This window comes from Salvelinus alpinus, chromosome 2 (genome assembly GCF_045679555.1).
Source record: "Salvelinus alpinus chromosome 2, SLU_Salpinus.1, whole genome shotgun sequence".
Classification (NCBI taxonomy): Eukaryota; Metazoa; Chordata; class Actinopteri; order Salmoniformes; family Salmonidae; genus Salvelinus; species Salvelinus alpinus.
This window is the reverse complement of record NC_092087.1, coordinates 100,941,896-100,961,045: the sequence shown is the minus strand read 5'-3', so window position 1 is coordinate 100,961,045 and position 19,150 is coordinate 100,941,896. Positions and strand designations below refer to the sequence as shown.

The following is a 19,150-nucleotide window of genomic DNA, read 5'->3' as shown; positions in this document are numbered from 1 at the left end:
GAGAGAGAGGCAGGTTGAGGTTTCCAGGGTTAGATTGGTGCAGCAGTTGTTGTATGCTGAGGGAGTGAAGAAAGTAGAGGAAGATGGGTCAAGGGGGTCACTCCTCCTGAGAGGAGTGGTGTAAGTAATAGATCTATACCAGTACAGAGGGATAGGCCAACAAGTGATATGTTTCAGTAAGATTGGATTTTTAGCATTTATAGCAATGGTTATCAACTGTACTGCAGGGATGGAACGTATCACAGAAAATGTAAGTTGTGGTGGCTTAGCTGCAGAGGTATTTGGGTGTGTGAGACTTGACATCAGAAGAGTTACAGGGTGTGTTAAGTGGTGGTGTCCCATCCTTTCAGGTTGTTGACCTGAGGTAGGAGTAAATATATTTAAATAGTGGAGTAGGGTGATGTTATTTAAAAAATATATATATATATTATTATTTTTTGTGAGTGAGTGTTATATAGTAGGGTATTTGTTTATTTTTTTCAAACAAAGTATAAGGAAGTTCTACTCCAGTCTAGTAGGTGGCGGTAATGCAACATATATTGGATGCCAACCGCCGTTAAACCACATCGAAGAAGAAGACGTATTTCCGCCAGAGGCCAGCAACACATGCACAACGACCACGCTGATACGACGCTCACGAACATTTTCTGCCGCATCTCATAATCCAGACCAAACGCACTCGGGAAGTGGATGAATGTTTCCGCTTGCTCTACGAGACCTCACCATTTCATCAAGTTCTTCTCGGCTAAATAATTAGCTACAGGAAATCAGTTCAAGGTAACCTATTGCTAGTTTCAAAAATGTTACATTTGAGCTTGTAGCACGGTCTGTAAACTAACGCATTCCACGATTAAACGGCAGTGGTTGCCGCGGCCTGGCTTTGTTGTTCTCGCCAGCTAGCCACTCGTTAGCTAGCTAGCTACACATCTCCCGTACAACCCGTTTGTGTCGATAGCTAGCTAGCTAACAAACTAACTTAATTTCGGGGTAACGGTTGAAGTGACTTTTACTTAATAGTTAGCCAGCTGTCGTCTCATTGTGAGTAAACTGACTGTGGCGATGAATTAGCTAACTAGCTAACCACCAGCTCATTGTTTAGCCACAGATAGCTAAACGAAATATGTTTTTATAACTACAGTAACGTTAATCTATTTAGCTACTGTAGGTAGCTACATTGGCTGGACTAACCGTTGCTAAACTGACTACCGGTTATGAAAACAGCAAATCCCTAACCCTTTTCCATAACGTTTTCAAGCAAATTTAAGAAGGAACGTCTACATAACTTGTAACAACTTCCGTGTTTCTATCAAAAATAATGGCGCTGTGAAGCAGGCACACAAGCGTTTCGCTACACCCAAAATAACATCCACTAAATATGTGTATGTGACCAGTACAATTTGATTTGAAGAATAACTAAATACTTCCGGGTCACGGATTTTTTGGAATCCTTCAGAATAAGAGTTTCGTTATGTATACTTATGCAGTAAGGCCAGAGGAGGTGTGGTATATGGCAAATATACCACAGCTAAGGGCTGTTCTTATGCACAATGCAACGCGGAGTGCCTGGATATACTGGTGGGGAGTCGACTCCAAATTAATCTATACCTTGTTGACTCCCAATTCTGGGTGTCAAGCTTCGATTCTAGAGGAATCGACTCCTAAGGAAACAATTTGCCGTAGTCTACTTCGAAAACGCAAACTCACAGCAAAGAAAGAGCGAGGGGGAGAGAAAGAGATGGGAGGGGGTACAGCCAGAACCATGCATCGGTAATCCAAAAGATGTAGGCTATCGCAAATCAAATTTTATTGGTCACATACACATGGTTAGCAGATGTTAATGCGAGTGTAGTGAAATGCTTGTGCTTCTAGTTCCGACCGTGTGTAACAGTTTAGCTTCCGTCCCTCTCCTCGCCCCTATCTGGGCTCGAACCAGGGACCCTCTGCACACATCGACGACAGCCCCCTCGAAGCATCGTTAACCATTGCTCCACAAAAGCCGCGGCCCTTGCAGAGCAAGGGGGACAACTACTTCAAGGTCTCAGAGCGAGTGACGTCACCGAATGAAACGATATTAGCGCGCACCACCGCTAACTAGCTAGCCATTTCACATCGGTTACATGTGCAGTACTGTGTTTGCATTTTCTTAGTTCACAAAAGTAGGGGCTATCGACGAGTAGACTGAGCTCTTCTACACGCAGCAGACCGAAGACCAAACACACTCTAGCGTTTTTCATAGTGAAGAGAAAGAGGAGCCAGTGAGTTAGAAAGAGGATCGGGGCCGACAGAACCGTTTGCATAGGCTATGTATCTTGGTTATTTGTCTTGTCTAGCAATGCATCGTAAATTCACCAAAAGTATACATTAGGCTGTCAATGACTATGGTTAAGCTATTCTTCATGGTGCCAGTGTATTGAAGCTGAACATTGCCAAATGCATCAGTTTAATTAGCCCTAAATATGCAATAAAGTAATATTGCCTATAGCTTATTTAATGAAACCCTGGCTGGCTGTTGATGTCCTAGGTTAGGGCTCTCAATCCTGTTCCTGGAAAGCTACCTTTCTGTAGGTTTTTTGCTCCAACCCCAATTTGTATTTCCTGATCCAGCTTAAAAAGCAGCTAATTATTGAATCACATGCGCTAGATTAGGGTTGGAGCGAAAACCTACAGGAGGGTAGCTTGACACGAACAGGGTCGGGAGAGCCCTGCTCCTTAGGCAATTAGATGCACTCTGTAAAGCAGCTGTCCCACCGGCTAAAGGTTTTGAACCAATAGCAAGTTCACTCTGGTCATCTGCATAAACGACAATGCAAGTGCAAATACGGTTCAGCAACTGGAGTCAGCAGGATTGTGGGGCGTTGTTATTAGGAAGGACGTCTACCATGGATCGCTACAATAATGAATAGGATCACATTTCATACATTTTAAATATTATGAGGAAGACCTATACATTTAGCAGACAAGCACGAGTTATCAGTGTAGCCTGTTATCGTCTAGACGTGACGTTGAAATATCTTCACGCCTACAATAAAAACCGCCGGGCTTCCGTCATAACTCCAATGTAAAAAAAATATATATATATATATATATATATATATTAAAATTACAGGGGGCAGTTTGGAAAAACTAAGCCTCTGTGAATAGTCCTCTTGAATAACACATGTGCTGAGATACTAATTAGAGAACCATCATCTCTAGTAATACCTGTCAGAATAGAGCTGTAACATGGAAAATAATAGTGTTATCAGCGTAGAGTGCTTTATTTAACTAAGCAAGTCAGTTAACAACAAATTCTTATTTACAATGACGGCCTACCTAAAGGCCTCCTGCGGCGACGGGGCCTGGGATTAAATTCATCCCATGGGATCCGTCTAGGCTGCGCACCGCAGATATATCCCTGAAATATTCTAGTCCTACACATCACCTAGGCCTTTTTATAGGCTGCGTTGATGAGCAAATGGGCAGTATCGAGCTCATGTCAGTCCTCTAGAACGCAAATGTAGTCTTCCATGTAGGACTGCAATAATGGAGGTGGTGTGTGCGTATCCATTTCAGCGTGTTTTGGGAGTCGGGCGAGAGTCGACTCCAACTCCTGAAGTTGTGCACAACTACCTGGACACAGCCCTTAGCCGTGGAATATTGGCCATGGGCTCCTGAGTGGCGCAGCGGTCTAAGGCACTGCATCTCAGTGCGAGACGCGTCACTACATACACCCTGGTTCGAATCCAGCTGTATCACAATCATCCGCGATTGGGTGTACCATAGGGCGTCGCACAATTGGCCCAGAGTCGTCCGCGTTTGGCCGGTGTAGGTTGTCATTGTAAATAAAACATTCGTTCTTAACTGACATGCCTAGTTAAATAAAGGTTTTAAAAAAACGCAAACCTCCGAGGTGCCTTATGCTATTATAAACTGGTTAACTAAAGTAATTTGACCAGTAAAAATATTGGTCTTATCACACCCGCGGTGTACTTACGGGATAATCAACGAGGGTTATGTGTTCTATGTAAAATAATGAATGATGTGGATGGTGTTTTCGGGACTGATACAACTGACCTATATTCCAGAGAACGCATAGAGCCCTGCGTTGATTATCCCTTTAATACCATGGCTATAGTTGATTATCTCTGTTATACCATGGCTATAGTTGATTATCTCTTTTATACCATGGCTATAATTTAACACATTTGCCGGTAGAAATGTGTTCAACATCCACTGAAGTAGCTAGCAAGTTTACTAAATAGCTACAGTAGTTGCTGTGGTAACCAAACAGAGTTGCTTGTTTAGCTAATCAAACCACCAGTCCTAGCTTTATATTATGAAAATCTAATTCAACAATACCAATACTGTTTTCAATTTGACTTTGCATCTCAAAAAAAATCTGTAAAAATGAACTATAGCAATTTTATTTTAAGAGTTAATATTAAAGAGACGCCAATCATTTTAAATCCACTTGTTTCATATTGGACATAAATATTGTACCGTACATAATCGATTGTGTGTCCATAAAACCAGGGTCCAGCCAACAAACTAAAGTCCATAGCATACAAAACGGAAGAGTTTGACCTAAAAGTTTGTGTCTAATATGGAGAAAAAACCTCTTGGATTTATGCTGATTGGCCACTCTTTAAGGCCCACAAAAGGGGTGTTACCTCTGTGGATTTAAAAACTAAAGGTGCTCCTGAGTAGAATGGACCCCCCCCCTCCCTTACTGTGACACAACGTACAGGCAATTATGTACAGTGCAATATGCATGTCCAATGTCAAACATACCGAACATTCTGCAATACGAATGCGCTAAATAACAATGGTTTTTTAATGTTTTCTAACGTTTATTCTAATATTACTATTTAGATTTTTGTTTGTTACATTCAATATTTTTTATGACCTTAGCAGCCTATATAATAATAATAATAATATTAACAGTAGCATAAATGTTTTATTTGTATTACTGTTTCCATAGCTATCTAGTAACCATTACTCTTAATGCTGTTAACAATATTGTCAATGCTATAATATTATTTGTGCTACTAAGCCTATTAACCATTAACTTTTTTGATATTGCTAAACAAAATTCTAAGTCTGCTAACATTTCCTTAAACATGTTTTAGTATGTTTATTTGTAACATTTTATAAGTCAATTATCAGTTTCCAACAATGTAATCCAAAAATGTGCATATTTCGCAAGATAAAATAATATTCTACTTCATTAAACTCGTCGGATCATTTTCCATAAATGGATGTTGATAACTCGTTTGAATGGTAAATTTAATTATATTATGAATAAATCCATTTTGTGCATAACTCTAGATAAATCCAACAGAAGACCAACAAAACAATCTTGAAGCGTGGAATCCGATTGGTCAGACTACCGTTGAATAGTCCTTATCACGGGTACATCCTGTTTGAGTTTCTGCCTATAGGAATGGAGGAGAAAAATTGAGTTGTGGTCAGATTTGCCGAAAGGAGGGCGGGGGAGGGCCTTGTATGCATCGCGGAAGTTAAAGGAGCAGTGATCCAGTGTTTTGCCAGCGCGAGTGCTGCAATCAATGTGCTGATAGTATTTAGGTAGCCTTGTTCTCAAATTTGCTTTGTTAAAATCCCCAGTTACAATAAATGCTGCCTCAGGATATATGGTTTTCAGTTTGCATGAAGTCTAGTGAAGTTCCTTGAGGGCTGTCATGGTATTGGCTTGAGTGGGGATATACACGGCTGTGACAATAACCAACGAGAATTCTCTTGGGAGTTAATACGGTGTGCGTTTGATTGTGAGGAATTCTATGTCAGGTGAACAAAAGGACTTGAGTTCCTCTATGTTACAATTACACCATGAGTTGTTAATCATGAAACATACACCCCCACCCTTCTTCTTCCCGGCGAGATGGAACGCTTTTGACATCTTGTAGAGTCCATGCTCTGATGAATTGAGGCTGTTCTGAGGGTGCAACTCAATATTATGACGGTGTTTCTAATGTTTGCTATTACTGGTATTACTTGGTACAGTAACACTTCCTCAAAATAGTCCAAATCAATCTAAAATAAATCAAGAAATCTTTTCTTTGAGTTTACTGAAGAGGTATTAGTCGCTCAATTGTTCATCTAACTAAGATGTTTGGAGCAGTATTTCTCAAGTGTTTCTACTGGGAAGCATATGGTAAGCTTAAGGGATGGTTGATTGATCAAGAGCATGGTCTCTCCGCTGACCCAGTCAATCAGTTAACAGAACCAAGACGTTCTAATGAAGGTCCAATAAAGTTTCTTGTTATTCAGAAAAGTTGGGTCTATCAATGATGTTCTGCACGATGTGGAAGCTGCTGGCAAGTTAGGGACTTTGTTGCTGCATTTAGTTTGTAGACCCTTTGCTATTTTTATTGATTTTAGTCTAGTGACAAATTCATCTACTTTTTTAGGCTGCCATGGGGAGTTTTCTATGGTTTTGATTAGGGCTGCACCGATATGACATTTTTGGCCAATATCCGATATTTTCCCTGCCTTTAAAAAACGATACCAATATTTAAAAAAAGTCCATTTAAGCATTCTATTAAATAGTTGAAACGCACACACTGAGCAAGAAGTTATCTTTTGGGGCATTTACGTATTTCCCCATTACCCGTAAAACATAATCAAAACCTATTTCTTTCACTTGTGCTGTTTTCATTGTTCCGTCTCAACCTGGATTTCATCATATATGTCAAGCAGTGAAGTTTCAGCTCTGTTTTGTCCGTGGCTTCTCTTCCTCGGTGCGCACTGTCCATTTCGATCTTGTCCAGCTGTGTCTAACATTTCACGTAAACCCTGTTTCTTGTCTGCATCGAAGTAGTAGCGGTCCTTGTAGCTAGCATCGAACATGGTGCGAACATGGTGGCGAAGCCGTAAAGAGGCTCAGAGAGAATGCCACCGAATTGTTTGTTCACAGATTAGTACTTTTCCAAGTTAACTGCCGACACAGACTGTGGGTTTTTGTTGAGCAGGCCATGAGGGTATCTGCAGATGCAGTTGATGAGCTTGTTTCTCGAGTCAGTTGTTTGAATGGAGCTAGGAGTGTTCATGCTTTAAGTTTCAAATATGTTCTCTCATGCCATTTTGAAATGGCAGCAGCGGTATGAGAACCAGGACATTCTTGAGCAATACGGCTTTTTCTCAGTACGAAATCCTTGTCGACCCACTTTGCTGTCAGACTCTGAATGCTCATCTCTGGTCCATATGTCAGTTGTGAAGCTAATAGCAGTGACGCCCATAGAAAGTAGCTCATGGATGCGTTTCAACAATACTGTGCTACTCCGGTAGGGCAACATCTGAAAAATAGCGCCTACTTGGTAGTAGTGTACCGGTGCTTATATAAGCTACTATGTCAATCAATGATTTGTTCGTTCTTGTCATCACACAGCATACAAGTCATTCATGATTTGAAATGCAATCAAGCATTTTAGTTAAAATAAAATAAAGCGAGCCTTGAATAATTAGCTTAAACAATAAATAAACTCTTCCATTTTCGGGTAATTGCATTCGCAAATGAATGTGACTGTTTTCTTTGCTGTAATAAAGGCTTGACAAAAAAAAGAATCACGTTACAGGACTCTCTGGTATGCTTAATGTATTGTGTTGTTAACATTGTTCCAAACAGTAAACATCCTCTGCGTCCATTTTTGCAGTTATGGTGTTTGGAGTTTGTTATAACCAATTTATGATATGCTATTGGTCAGGCCCTATCGGTCACGTGCATACGATGCATACGTCTCACATAAAGAGCTAAATTAATATATTTGATTAAAACATAGTATATGTCTATATATGGAGAAGTTAAAAGAACAGACAACTCTGTCTGTTCTTTTAACTTCTCCATATATACAGTGGGGAGAACAAGTATTTGATACACTGACGATTTTGCAGGTTTTCCTACTTACAAAGCATGTAGAGGTCTGTAATTTTTATCATATGTACACTTCAACTGTGAGAGACGGAATCTAAAACAAAAATCCAGAAAATCACATTGTATGATTTTTAAGTAATTAATTTGCATTTAATTGCAAAATTATTAAAATAAAATGCAAATTAATTACTTAAATCATACAATGTGATTTTCTGGATTTTTGTTTTAGATTCCGTCTCTCACAGTTGAAGTGTACCTATGAAAAAAATTACAGACCTCTACATGCTTTGTAAGTAGGAAACACTGCTGATTTTGCAGGTTATCAAATACTTGTTCTCCCCACTGTAGACATATACTATGTTTTAATCAAATCAACTTTATTAATTTAGTTTGTCTGATGCTTTCTGATCTTTTTTTTATGGAAAAGGTGTTCCTGATGGACGGGATGTGTGGTTAGCTAGCTTAGATACATTTTGGTATTTTCCAGAGCTATACCACAATCTAGGTTTGAAAGTCTCACATTCAACTCTTTCGGTCTCCTCTTTCAGATCTATCCAGCCTACCATGTCTGAACCAGGTTCTGGTTGTGGTGTTCCAGCCCAGAGAAGCTCACAGCGGGCTCCAGAGATGCTGTCAGTGAAGCTGGGTGACTGCAATCAAACAGTGGAACTCAATGTGATTGTCAAAGAGGAGGAGGAGGAGAGAGAAATCAATGAGGGGGAGGAGGAAGAGAGAGAGGATGACAGGGACTCGGGTAAATTCAGGCTAACAACCTCTTTGGTTCAGAGAGGTAAACTACAAAGCAATGAGTTAGTCAGCTAACTTTGATAAACAACCCGAAATAGCTATTGATTTTCTGGTTCATTAATAAATGTAAACTTAGATATGTTTTTGGTTGTTGAGTTAATTAGACCATGACAATGTCTATCATATCTTATTTTATTTTTTTAAGTTGTTATTTCTAAATATTTAGGCAAGTTAGCTGGCTAACTCATTGATTCTGGTTTGTAGTATACCCCTCAGGCTTCTGTATGTGTAAGAGGGAAGGCGAGTGCCAAAACAAAAATGACTACCGACCATTGTAATTTGACAATTGTATTATCTATGTGTGATGCAACAAGCCCCTTGCAAAGTATTTCTTTCAATACTCTGTTAATCCTAATGACTGAATCCTATTAAACTTAAATACTTTGTTTCTCTCTGTCTGTTTCTTATCCTATCTATGTTCATATTCTTACAGGAGAGAGCCCCAACCCAGACTCAGTCAACAAGCCCAGTTCCATAGCATCAATACTACCTGATTGTGGGAGTTACCCCTGTCCTCAATGTGGAAAGTGTTTCAGTTCCTCAACTTTTCTAAAGAATCATCAGAGAGTACACACTGGAGAAAAACCTTTTGACTGCTCCGCATGTGGGAAAAGTTTCAGTGAGAAAGTAAACCTTAAGAGACATGAGAGAGTACATAGTGGAGAGAAGCCTTACCACGGCACCACATGTGGGAAGAGCTTCAATCATTCAGAAAGCCTTAAGGAACATCAGCGACTACATACATGGGAGAAACCTTACCATTGCTCTCTTTGTGGGAAGTGTTTCAGAAGAGCAGGAGACCTGAAAACTCATAAGAAATCACACACTGGAGAGAAGCCTACCTGTACTTTCAATGTGATTGTCAAAGAGGAGGAAGAGGATGAGAAGGAAATCGATAAGGAAAAGGGGGAAGAGGAGGAAAATAGTGTTGTAGTTGACCCACGTATATCAAGACTACCTGGTCGTGGGAGTTACCCCTGCCCTCAATGTGGAAAGAGTTTCAGTTCCTCAGGTAATCTAAAGAATCATCAGAGTGTACACACTCAAGAGAAACCATTCCACAGTGCCACATGTGGGAAGAGTTTCAGTGTAAAAGTCAACCTCACGAGGCATGAGATGGTACATAGTGGAGAGAAGCCTTACCACTGCACCAAATGTGGGAAGAGCTTCGGTCATTCTGGAAGCATAACACATAAAAGAGTACATACAGGGAAGAAACCTTGCCACTGCTCTCTGTGTGGGGAGGGATTCACTCAGCTAAGAAGTCTTAAAAGTCATGAGAGAATATCCATTGGAGGGAAGCCTACCTGTGCTTTCAAGGTAATTGTCCAAGAGGAGGAGGGAGAAAAGATAGCTGTTGAGGATACGGAGGACAATAGTGGTGTAGACGGTGCATGTCAGAGCAAAAAACGAGGCGTAAAGTCAAAGGAATGGTCTGTAGAGCTCCGAGACAGGATTGTGTTGAGGCACAGATCTGGGGAAGGGTACCAAAAAATTTCTGCAGCATTGAAGGTCCCCAAGAACACAGTGGCCTCCATCATTCTTAAATGGAAGAAGTTTGGAACCACCAAGACTCTTCCTAGAGCTGGCCGACCGACCAAACTTAGCAATTTGGGGAGAAGGGCCTTGGTCAGGGAGGTGACCAAGAACCCGATGGTCACTCTGACAAAGCTCCAGAGTTCGTCTGTGGAGATGCTTGTCCTTCTTGAAGGTTTTCCCATCTCTGCAGCACTCCACCAATCAGGCCTTTATGGTACAGTGGTCAGACGGAAGCCACTCCTCAGTAAAAAAAACATGACAGCCCGCTTGGAGTTTGCCAAAAGGCACCTAAAGGACTCTCAGACCATGAGAAACAAGATTCTTTGGTCTGATGAAACCAAGATTGAACTCTTTGGCATGAATGCCAAGCGTCACATCACCATCCCTATGGTGAAGCATGGTGGTGGCAGCATCATGCTGTGGGGATGTTTTTCAGCTGCAGGGACTGGGAGACTAGTCAGGATTGAGGGAGAGCTGAACGGAGAAAAGTACAGAGAGATCCTTGATGAAAACCTGCTCCAGAGTGCTCAGGACCTTAGACTGGGTCAAAGGTTCACCTTCCAACAGGACAAAAACCCTAAGCACACAGCCAAGACAACCCAGGAGTGGCTTCGGGACAAGTCTCTGAATGTCCTTGAGTGGCCCAGCCAGAGCCCGGACTTGAACCCAATCGAAAATCTCTGGAGAGACCTGAAAATAGCTGTGCAGCGACGCTCCCCATCCAACCTGACAGAGCTTGAGAGGATCTGCAGAGAAGAATGGGGGAAAATCCCCAAATACAGGTGTGCCAAGCTTGTAGCGTCATATCCAAGAAGGCTCGAGGCTGTAATCGCTGCCAAAGGTGCTTCAACAAAGTACTGAGTAAAGGGTCTGAATACTTATGTAAATGTATTATTTTAAATAAATTTGCAAAAATTTCTAAAAACCTGTTTTTGCTTTGTCATTATGGGAGAGTGACATGTAGAGTGACGATGAAAAAAAAAATGATTTTATCCATTTTAGAATAAGACTAATGTAACAAAATGTGGAAGAATGAAAGGGGTCGGAATACTTTCCGAATGGTTTGTATATGAACGTAGCTGCCACTTCATTAAAGCCGTTAGATGCAGTTTATCATAGCGCACTGCTCTTTATTACGGGATTCCCTACCAGCAAGTTGGTTGGCCCTCTGTGACGTCATCACTGCATTCCCTACCAGCAAGTTGGTTGGCCCTCTGTGACGTCATCACTGCATTCTCTACCAGCAAGTTGGTTGGCCCTCTGTGACGTCATCACTGCATTCTCTACCAGAAAGTTGGTTGACCCTCTGTGATGTCATCACTGCATTCTCTACCAGCAAGTTGGTTGGCCCTCTGTCACGTAGGTAAATAAATTGCTGTTTTCATTTATAAAGCCCTTTTACAAAAAGTCTCACCGTACCTAACCTGTTTACCACACCCGGTCTCCGGGATGGTTAACTCTGGAAACTCCTTTGGTCTCTACTGAGTTAGTAGGTACATCAGCTTTTAGTTTTCTTGCACCTTACTTGTGGAACAATCTTCAAAATGTTGTTAAATTTGTTTTGATGCCGCTATGTGCAATTCAGAAAGCTGATTGAGGACCTTATAACTGATGAAAGAACAGGAAGAACAGTCTATGACCTGGGTGACTGGAGTCTCTGACAAGTTTATGGGCTTTCCTCTTACACCCCCTAGTATATAGGTCCTGGATTGCAGGAAGCTTGGCCCCAGTGATGTACTGGGCCATACGCACTACCCTCTGTAGCACCTTACGGTCAGATGCCGAGCAGTTGCCATACCAGGCGGCGATGCAACCAGTCAGGATGCTCTTGATGGTGCAGCTGTAGAACTTTTTGAGGATCTGGGCACCCATGCCAAATCTTTTCAGTTTCCTGAGGGGGGAAAAGGTTTGGTAGTGCCCTCTTCACGACTGTCTTGGTGTGTTTGGACACTGATAGTTCGTTGGTCATGTGGACGCCAAGGAATTTGAAACTCTCGACCCGCTCCACTACAGCCCCATTGATGTTAATGGGGGCCTGTTTAGCCCGCTTTTCCTGTAGTCCACAATCGGCTCCTTTGTCTTGCTCACATTGAGGGAGAGGTTGTTGTCTTGGCACCACACTGACGGTTCCCTGACCACCTCCCTATAGGCTGTCTCATCGTCGGTGATCAGGCATACCACTGTTGTTGTCAGCGAACTTAATGATGGTGTTGGAGTCGTGTTTGGCCACGCAGTCGTGGATGAACAGGGAGTACGGGAGGGAACTAATTACACACCCCATGAGGGGCCCCAGTGTTGAGGATCAGCATGGCAGACGTGTTGCCTGCCCTTATCACCTGGGGGCGGCCCATCAGGAAGTCCAGGATACAGTTGCAGAGGGAGGTGTTTAGTCCCAGGGTCCTTAGCTTAGTGATGAGCTTCGTGGGCACTATGGTGTTGAACGCTGAGCTGTAGTCAATGAACAGCATTCTCACATAGGTGTTCCTTTTCTCCAGGTGGGAAAAGGCAGTGTGGAGTGCGATTGAGATTGCGTTATCTGTGGATCTGTTGGGGCAGTATACAAATTGGAGTCGGTCTAGGGTTGTGGTCTCCAAACTTTTCATAGTCCCGTACCTCTTTAAACATTCAACCTCCAGCTGCGCAACCCCTCAAGCACCAGGGTCAGCTCACTCAAGTGTAGATCTTTGCCATCATTGTATGCCTGACACACACACTATACGATACATTTATTAACATAAGAATGAGTGTTTTTCACAACCAGGCTTGTGGGAAGTGACAAAGAGCTCTTATAGGCCCAGGGCACAAATAATCAATCATTTTGCTCTTTATTTAACCATCTTACATATAAAGCCTTATTTGTATAACTCACCACAGGTTAATGAGAAAGGTGTGCTTGAGGGGATGCACATAACTCTGCAATGTTGGGTTGTATTGGAGAGAGGCTCAGTCTTAAATCATTTTCCACACACAGTTTGTGCCTGTATTTAGTTCTCATGCTAGTGAGGGCCGAGAATCCACTCTCACATAGGTACGTGGTTGCAAAGGGCATCAGTGTCTTAACAGCGCGATTTGCCAAAGGCAGGATACTCTGAGCGGAGCCCAATCCAGAAATCTGGCAGTGCCTTCGGATTTAAATTCAATTTTCACAGAACAGTTTGTTGCAATTTCGATGAGGCTCTCTTGTTCAGATATCGGTAAGTGGACTGGAGGCAGGCAATGAATGGGATAACGAATCCAGTTGTTTGCGTCATCCGTTTTGGGAAAGTACCTGTGTAACAGTAAAGCTTTCATCCGTCCCCTCGCCCCTACCCGGGCTCGAACCAGGGACCCTCTGCACACAGACAACAGTCACCCACGAAGCATCGTTACCCATCGCGCCACAAAAGCGAACAACTACTTCAGGTCTCAGAGCGGGTGACGTCACCTATTGAAACGCTATTAGCGCGCACCACCGCTAACTAGCTAGCCATTTCACATCGGTTACACCTGCGTAATTGCACACCCATCTCACTCAGGTGCTTCGCTATATCACATTTGACATTGTCCGTAAGCTTGAGTTCATTTGCTCACAAAAAATCATACAATGATGGAAAGACCTGTGTGTTGTCCTTGTTAATGCAGACAGAGAAGAGCTCCAACTTCTTAATCATAGCTTCAATTTTGTCCCGCACATTGAATATAGTTGCGGAGAGTCCCTGTAATCCTAGATTCAGATCATTCAGGCGAGGAAAAAACATCTCCCAGATAGGCCAGTCATGTGAGAAACTCGTAATCATGCAAGCGGTCAGACAAGTGATTATGGTCAGTAAAAACTTTAAGCTCGTCTCTCTAAACGTGTCAACACTTTGCCCCTTGATAACCAGCTCACTTCTGTATGTTGTAAAAGCGTTACATGGTCGCTGCCCATATCATTGCATAGTGCAGAAAATACACGAGTCCAGGAGCCTTGCTTTAACTAAGTTAACCATTTTCACTGTAGTGTCCAAAACGTCTTTCAAGCAGTCAGGTATTCCCTTGGCAGCAAGAACCTCCCGGTGGATGCTGCAGTGTACCCAAGTGGCGTTGGGAGCAACTGCTTGCACACGCGTTACCACTCCACTATGTCTCCCTGTCATGGCTTTTGCACCATTAGTACAGATACCAACATCAGCAGCAGCTACGTTTGGCTACACACGGACCGTTAGTGGAGTTACCGTGAGAGAGCAGCGGTTAATGTGATTGGATGTTAATTATTTGACTAGGCTACCTGTATTTGACATTTTGTTATTTCACTGAACACTAGATGGTTTGATTTTATTTTTGGCAGTGAAACGAGGCTACTCAGGCGAGGGGGGGAAAAAACTAACCCAAATGTATAGCCCTGTTGGAAAATATTAATGGACTGTTTATTAATGTGAATCACATTTTTAATACCTGGTCTACGGTATCCGGAAGCATGCTGTTGTGAGCCATGACCAGCCTTTCAAAGCACTAAATGGCACTTCATGACTACTGTCTGTAACGCCTCTTCTTCGTTGAAAGTGTATTATGTTGGTAGATTGTCTTTATCGATGACAAGTCAGTATACTAACATTATGATAATAAAGGATAACAGATGCTATACACTGTTGTAATAATATAACATCACAATGCAGATAGAAATATCATGTAATGATAGCTGTCTTGTTTTGGTTGAAATATCTATTTTCGTTTGTTTTGCCTGACTTCTTTCCGTCAAAGGCCAGTAAAACATGCACAATGACTACGCTGATACGACACTCACGAACATTTCCTGCAGCATCTCATAATCCAGACCAAACTCACTCGGGAAAGTAGATACATTTTTTCGGTTTGCTCTACGAGACCTCACCATTTCCTCAAGTTCTTTTCAGCCAATCATTAGCTACAGAAAATCAGTTCCAGGTAACCTATTGTTAATTTCTAACTTTTTAAATTACGCTTGTAGCACGGTCTGTAAACCAACATATTCCATGATGAAACGGCAAGTGGTTGCGGAGGCCTGGCTTTGTTCTTATCCCAGCTAGCTAGCTAGCCGTTAGCCAGTTAGCTAGCTACACGATCTCTCGTTCGTGTAGCTAGCTAACTTTATTTCAGGGTCACGATTGAAGTGTGACTTTTATTTAATAGTTAGCCAGCTGTCGACTCATCGTGAGTAAAATGACTGTAGCGATGAATTGGCTAGCTAGCTAACCGGCTGCTCATTGTTTAGCCACAGATAGCCAAACCAAATAGTTGTATAACTAACCTTTCTAGGTAGCTAGCTAGCATAGTAGGACTAACCGTTGCTAAACTACCCGGCTACCGGTTTATGCAAACAGTTAATCCTTTGAACAAACCTATAGTGTATTTGCGCAAAATGGTACGCAGCATCATCTGGATATTTGTGCAACAAAAGTTCAACCTTCAGCTACTATTTCTGGCAAGCCGTCCACGTATGCACTTATGCATACGTTCGATAAATTCAACGTATGCACCACACAGAGTGCACCTCAACGCAAGGCAAACGCATTGTTCCGTTGGAAATTCATTATTGTACTTCTGGTGCACCAAAATGCAATGATGGTGGTGGCGTGATCAAGGTGTAACCATTTTTCCATAACGTTTTCAAAGCAAATTAAGAAGGAATGTCTACATAAGAATCCAAATTCGGGTTTCCATCAAAATAACCAAGATAAACCACAGCCTGTCGTTTCAAACTCTGTGAAATGCGCCGTGTGCAGTAACTCAATTGGACTTTGCACTCCTACATAAAAAAATAAGTCTACAACACTTAGTCAACTCTGTTCATAACAGATTCTAGTTTTGGGAACAGAACTGTATTGAGAGAAAATGTTTAACGATCGAGACAATTTACAGAATGTAGGTCAAAATCCATCTTCTCCCACTGCCCGCCAGTGGGCTTCCTCTCACTACCTAGTGAGTTGAACCACCAAGCAGATGCTTCATATTTATACCTCCAGGGAAATATCTGTCTCATTGTTCTTTCCGTGATACAGCTGTGACGCAGGCAAGAATAACTAAGTATTTCCAGGTCATGGATCTTCTTCTTCTATGGTATAATGGCATTCTCAACAATTGGATGTGCGTTCCGCCACCACCTGTGGGGGTGGATAATAAGGATCCGGGTATTTATTATATATATTTTTTATCAAAAAATACATTTGCTAAACAAAATCAACCTAGTTTCCTGTAAATTAAAAAAATAATAATAATAAAGAAGAAAAAAAATGCCCTAAACAGACTCAGAAGACTCCTGTGAGGACGGGACATTTCCTAGCGACAATAGTCCTTGCGGTGCTTCTGCCGTGAAGTCTTGGAGACCCAAAAACATATCTGCTGCAGATATGATGTCCAGCTTCTTGGACATCTTAGAGACTTGTGCTGTACAATTTAATCACTGTGGCTATAAATGCCACACAATACACCTTCTTCACAATGAGTGTATCCAGACAACTTGATTTGACTTAAAACACTAGCAACTGGTTGCAATGCCTCCCCCGCCATATCTTCAACACTGTTGCCTCTTTCGACTCTCTTCACCGCCTCCACATAGGAGATCAGCCATGATCCTTGACACCTCGACCTCCCTAACAGGACACTCAAGGAACTATGATCCCCACCACAGTTGCAACATTTTCCATTCACCGATTCTTCAATATCACACTTCTCCCATCTGCAAACATTTGACACATGTCGATATCCTTTACAATTCCCCCGACTGTAATGGTTTGGACATAAACGCTCTCACCGCATACCTCACATATCCAAGCTTCACATGTTCAGGTAGAGTCTCCTCACAGAACAATAATATCGATAGGCTTTTCTCCTTCCTTCTATTCACCATAGGGGGTCAGGTGACGTGCACTGACCACTAATGGGATGCCCTCAGTGGTGCAGCTGTATAACTTTTTGAGGATCTGAGGGGCCCATGCCAAATCTTTTCAGTCTCCTGAGGGGGAAAGGGCTTGTTTGTGCCCTCTTCACGACTGTGTTGGTGTGTTTGGACCATGATAGTTCCTTAGTGATGTGAACACAGAGGAACTTGAAGCTCTCGACCCGCTCCCCTACAGACCCGTCAATGTGAATGGGGGGCGTGCTCGGCCCTTCGTTTCCTGTAGTATACTGTCAGCGCCTTTAACTTGCTGACGTTGAGGGAGAGGTTGTTGTCCTGGCACCACGCTGTGTGTTGTCCTGGCACCACGCTGTGTGTTGTCCTGGCACCACGCTGGGTGTTGTCCTGGCACCACGCTGTGTGTTGTCCTGGCACCACGCTGTGTGTTGTCCTGGCACCACGCTGTGTGTTGTCGGCGAACTTAATGGTGACTCACCTAGCTGTATAGTGCCATAAGCAAACAAGAAAATGCTCATCCAGAGACGGCCCACCTAGTGGCCGGTGATCAGTTTGAACTCATTTCTATCAGCATGTCACCTGTGCAAAACTCTAAATCACCTTTACTACACACACAGAGACACATACAAAAGCTCTGACTCGCTCTCCGTTTGGCAAATCATCCTCCTGATTCCTGCTTACAAGCAAAAACTCAAACAGGAAGTACCAGTGACTCGCTGAATACAGAAGTGGTCCGATGAAGCAGATGATAAGCTACACGGCTGTTTTGCTAGCACAGACTGGAATATGTTCCGGGAATCATCTGATGGCATTGAGGAGTTTACCACATCAGTTACCGGCTTCATTAATAAGTGCATCGACGATGTTGTACCCACAGTGACTGTACGTACATATCCCAACCAGAAGCCATGGATTACAGGCAACATCTGCACTGAGCTAAAGGCTAGAGCTGCCGCTTTCAAGGAGCGGGACACTAATCTGTACGATTATAAGAAACCCCGCTATGCCCTCCGACAAACCATAAAACAGGCAAAGCGTTAATACAGGATCAAGTTTGAATCCTACTACACCGGGTCTGTCACTCGTTGGATGTGGCAGTGCTTGCAAACTATCACAGATTACAAAGTGAAACCCAACCACGAGCTGCCCAGTGACACAAGCGTACCAGAAGAGCTAAATGCCTTCTATGCTCACTTCGAGGCAAGCAACACTGAACCATGCATGAAAGCATCAGCTTTTCCGGACAACTGTGTGATCACGCTCTCCATAGCTGATGTGAGTAAGACCTTTAAATAAGTTAACATTCACAAGGCCACAGGGCCAGATGGATTACTAGGACGCATATGCAGAGCATGCACTGACCAGCTGGCAAGTGTCTTCACTGACATTTTCTCCCTGACCCAGTCTGTAATACCTACATGTTTCAAGCAGACCACCATAGTCCTTGTGCCCAAAAACGCCAAGGTAACCTGTCTAAATGACTGCCACCACGTAGGACTCGCATCTCTAGGCTGGTCATGGCTCACATCAACACCATCACCCCAGACACCCTGGTCTCACTCCAATTCACATACCGCCTCAACAGTTCCATAAATGACCCAATCGCCATTGCACTCCACACTGGCCTTTCCCACCTGGACAAAAGGAACATGTGAGAATGCTGTTTGTTGACTACAGCTCAGTGTTCAACACCATAGAAGCTCATCACTAAGCTAAGGACCCTGGGACTAAACATCTCCCTCTGTAACTGGATCCTGGACTTCCTGACAATCCGCCCATTTATATGACAATCTAAGGTTGATTATCTACAAGGTTATGGTTGAATGACTGTTTATTTTTTTATATCTTTAAAAAAAAATGTATCCCCTTTTTCTCCCCAATTTCATGGTATCCAATTGTTAGTAGTTACTATCTTGTCTCATCGCTACAACTCCCGTACGAGCTCGGGAGAGACGAAGGTCGAAAGCCATGCGTCCTCCGAAACCCAACCAAGCCGCACTGCTTCCTAACACAGCGCGCATCCAACCCGGAAGCCAGCCGCACCAATGTGTCGGAGGAAACACCGTGCACCTGGCGACCTTGGTTAG

The 19,150-nt window shown here is 42.8% G+C and overlaps 2 protein-coding genes across 2 annotated transcripts in view; both read left to right on the top strand.

Annotated features, from left to right (window-relative positions):
• The first annotated feature begins 525 nt into the window (after nucleotides 1-525).
• Nucleotides 526-11,138, top strand: LOC139545999 (uncharacterized). Its single transcript, XM_071354266.1, has 3 exons — nucleotides 526-777; nucleotides 8,416-8,621; nucleotides 9,108-11,138. Exons 2-3 carry the CDS (start codon nucleotides 8,432-8,434, stop codon nucleotides 11,072-11,074), a joined length of 2,157 nt encoding a protein of 718 aa, XP_071210367.1. The 5' UTR covers nucleotides 526-777; nucleotides 8,416-8,431; the 3' UTR covers nucleotides 11,075-11,138.
• Nucleotides 11,139-14,961: 3,823 nt separating this feature from the next.
• Nucleotides 14,962-19,150, top strand: part of LOC139546370 (zinc finger protein 485-like) — a 12,027-nt gene continuing 7,838 nt past the window's right edge. The window contains exon 1 of the mRNA XM_071354699.1: nucleotides 14,962-15,115. The gene's annotated coding sequence lies outside the window, so the exon portion shown is untranslated. The remainder of the gene's footprint in view (nucleotides 15,116-19,150) is intronic.

Coding starts and splice junctions, on each gene's coding strand:
- LOC139545999 (XM_071354266.1), top strand. CDS start 8,432: ATGTCTGAACCAGGTTCTGGTTGTGGTGTTCCAGCCCAGAGAAGCTCA. Junction 8,622..9,107: donor AGAGGATGACAGGGACTCGG/GTAAATTCAGGC, acceptor ATATTCTTACAG/GAGAGAGCCCCAACCCAGAC.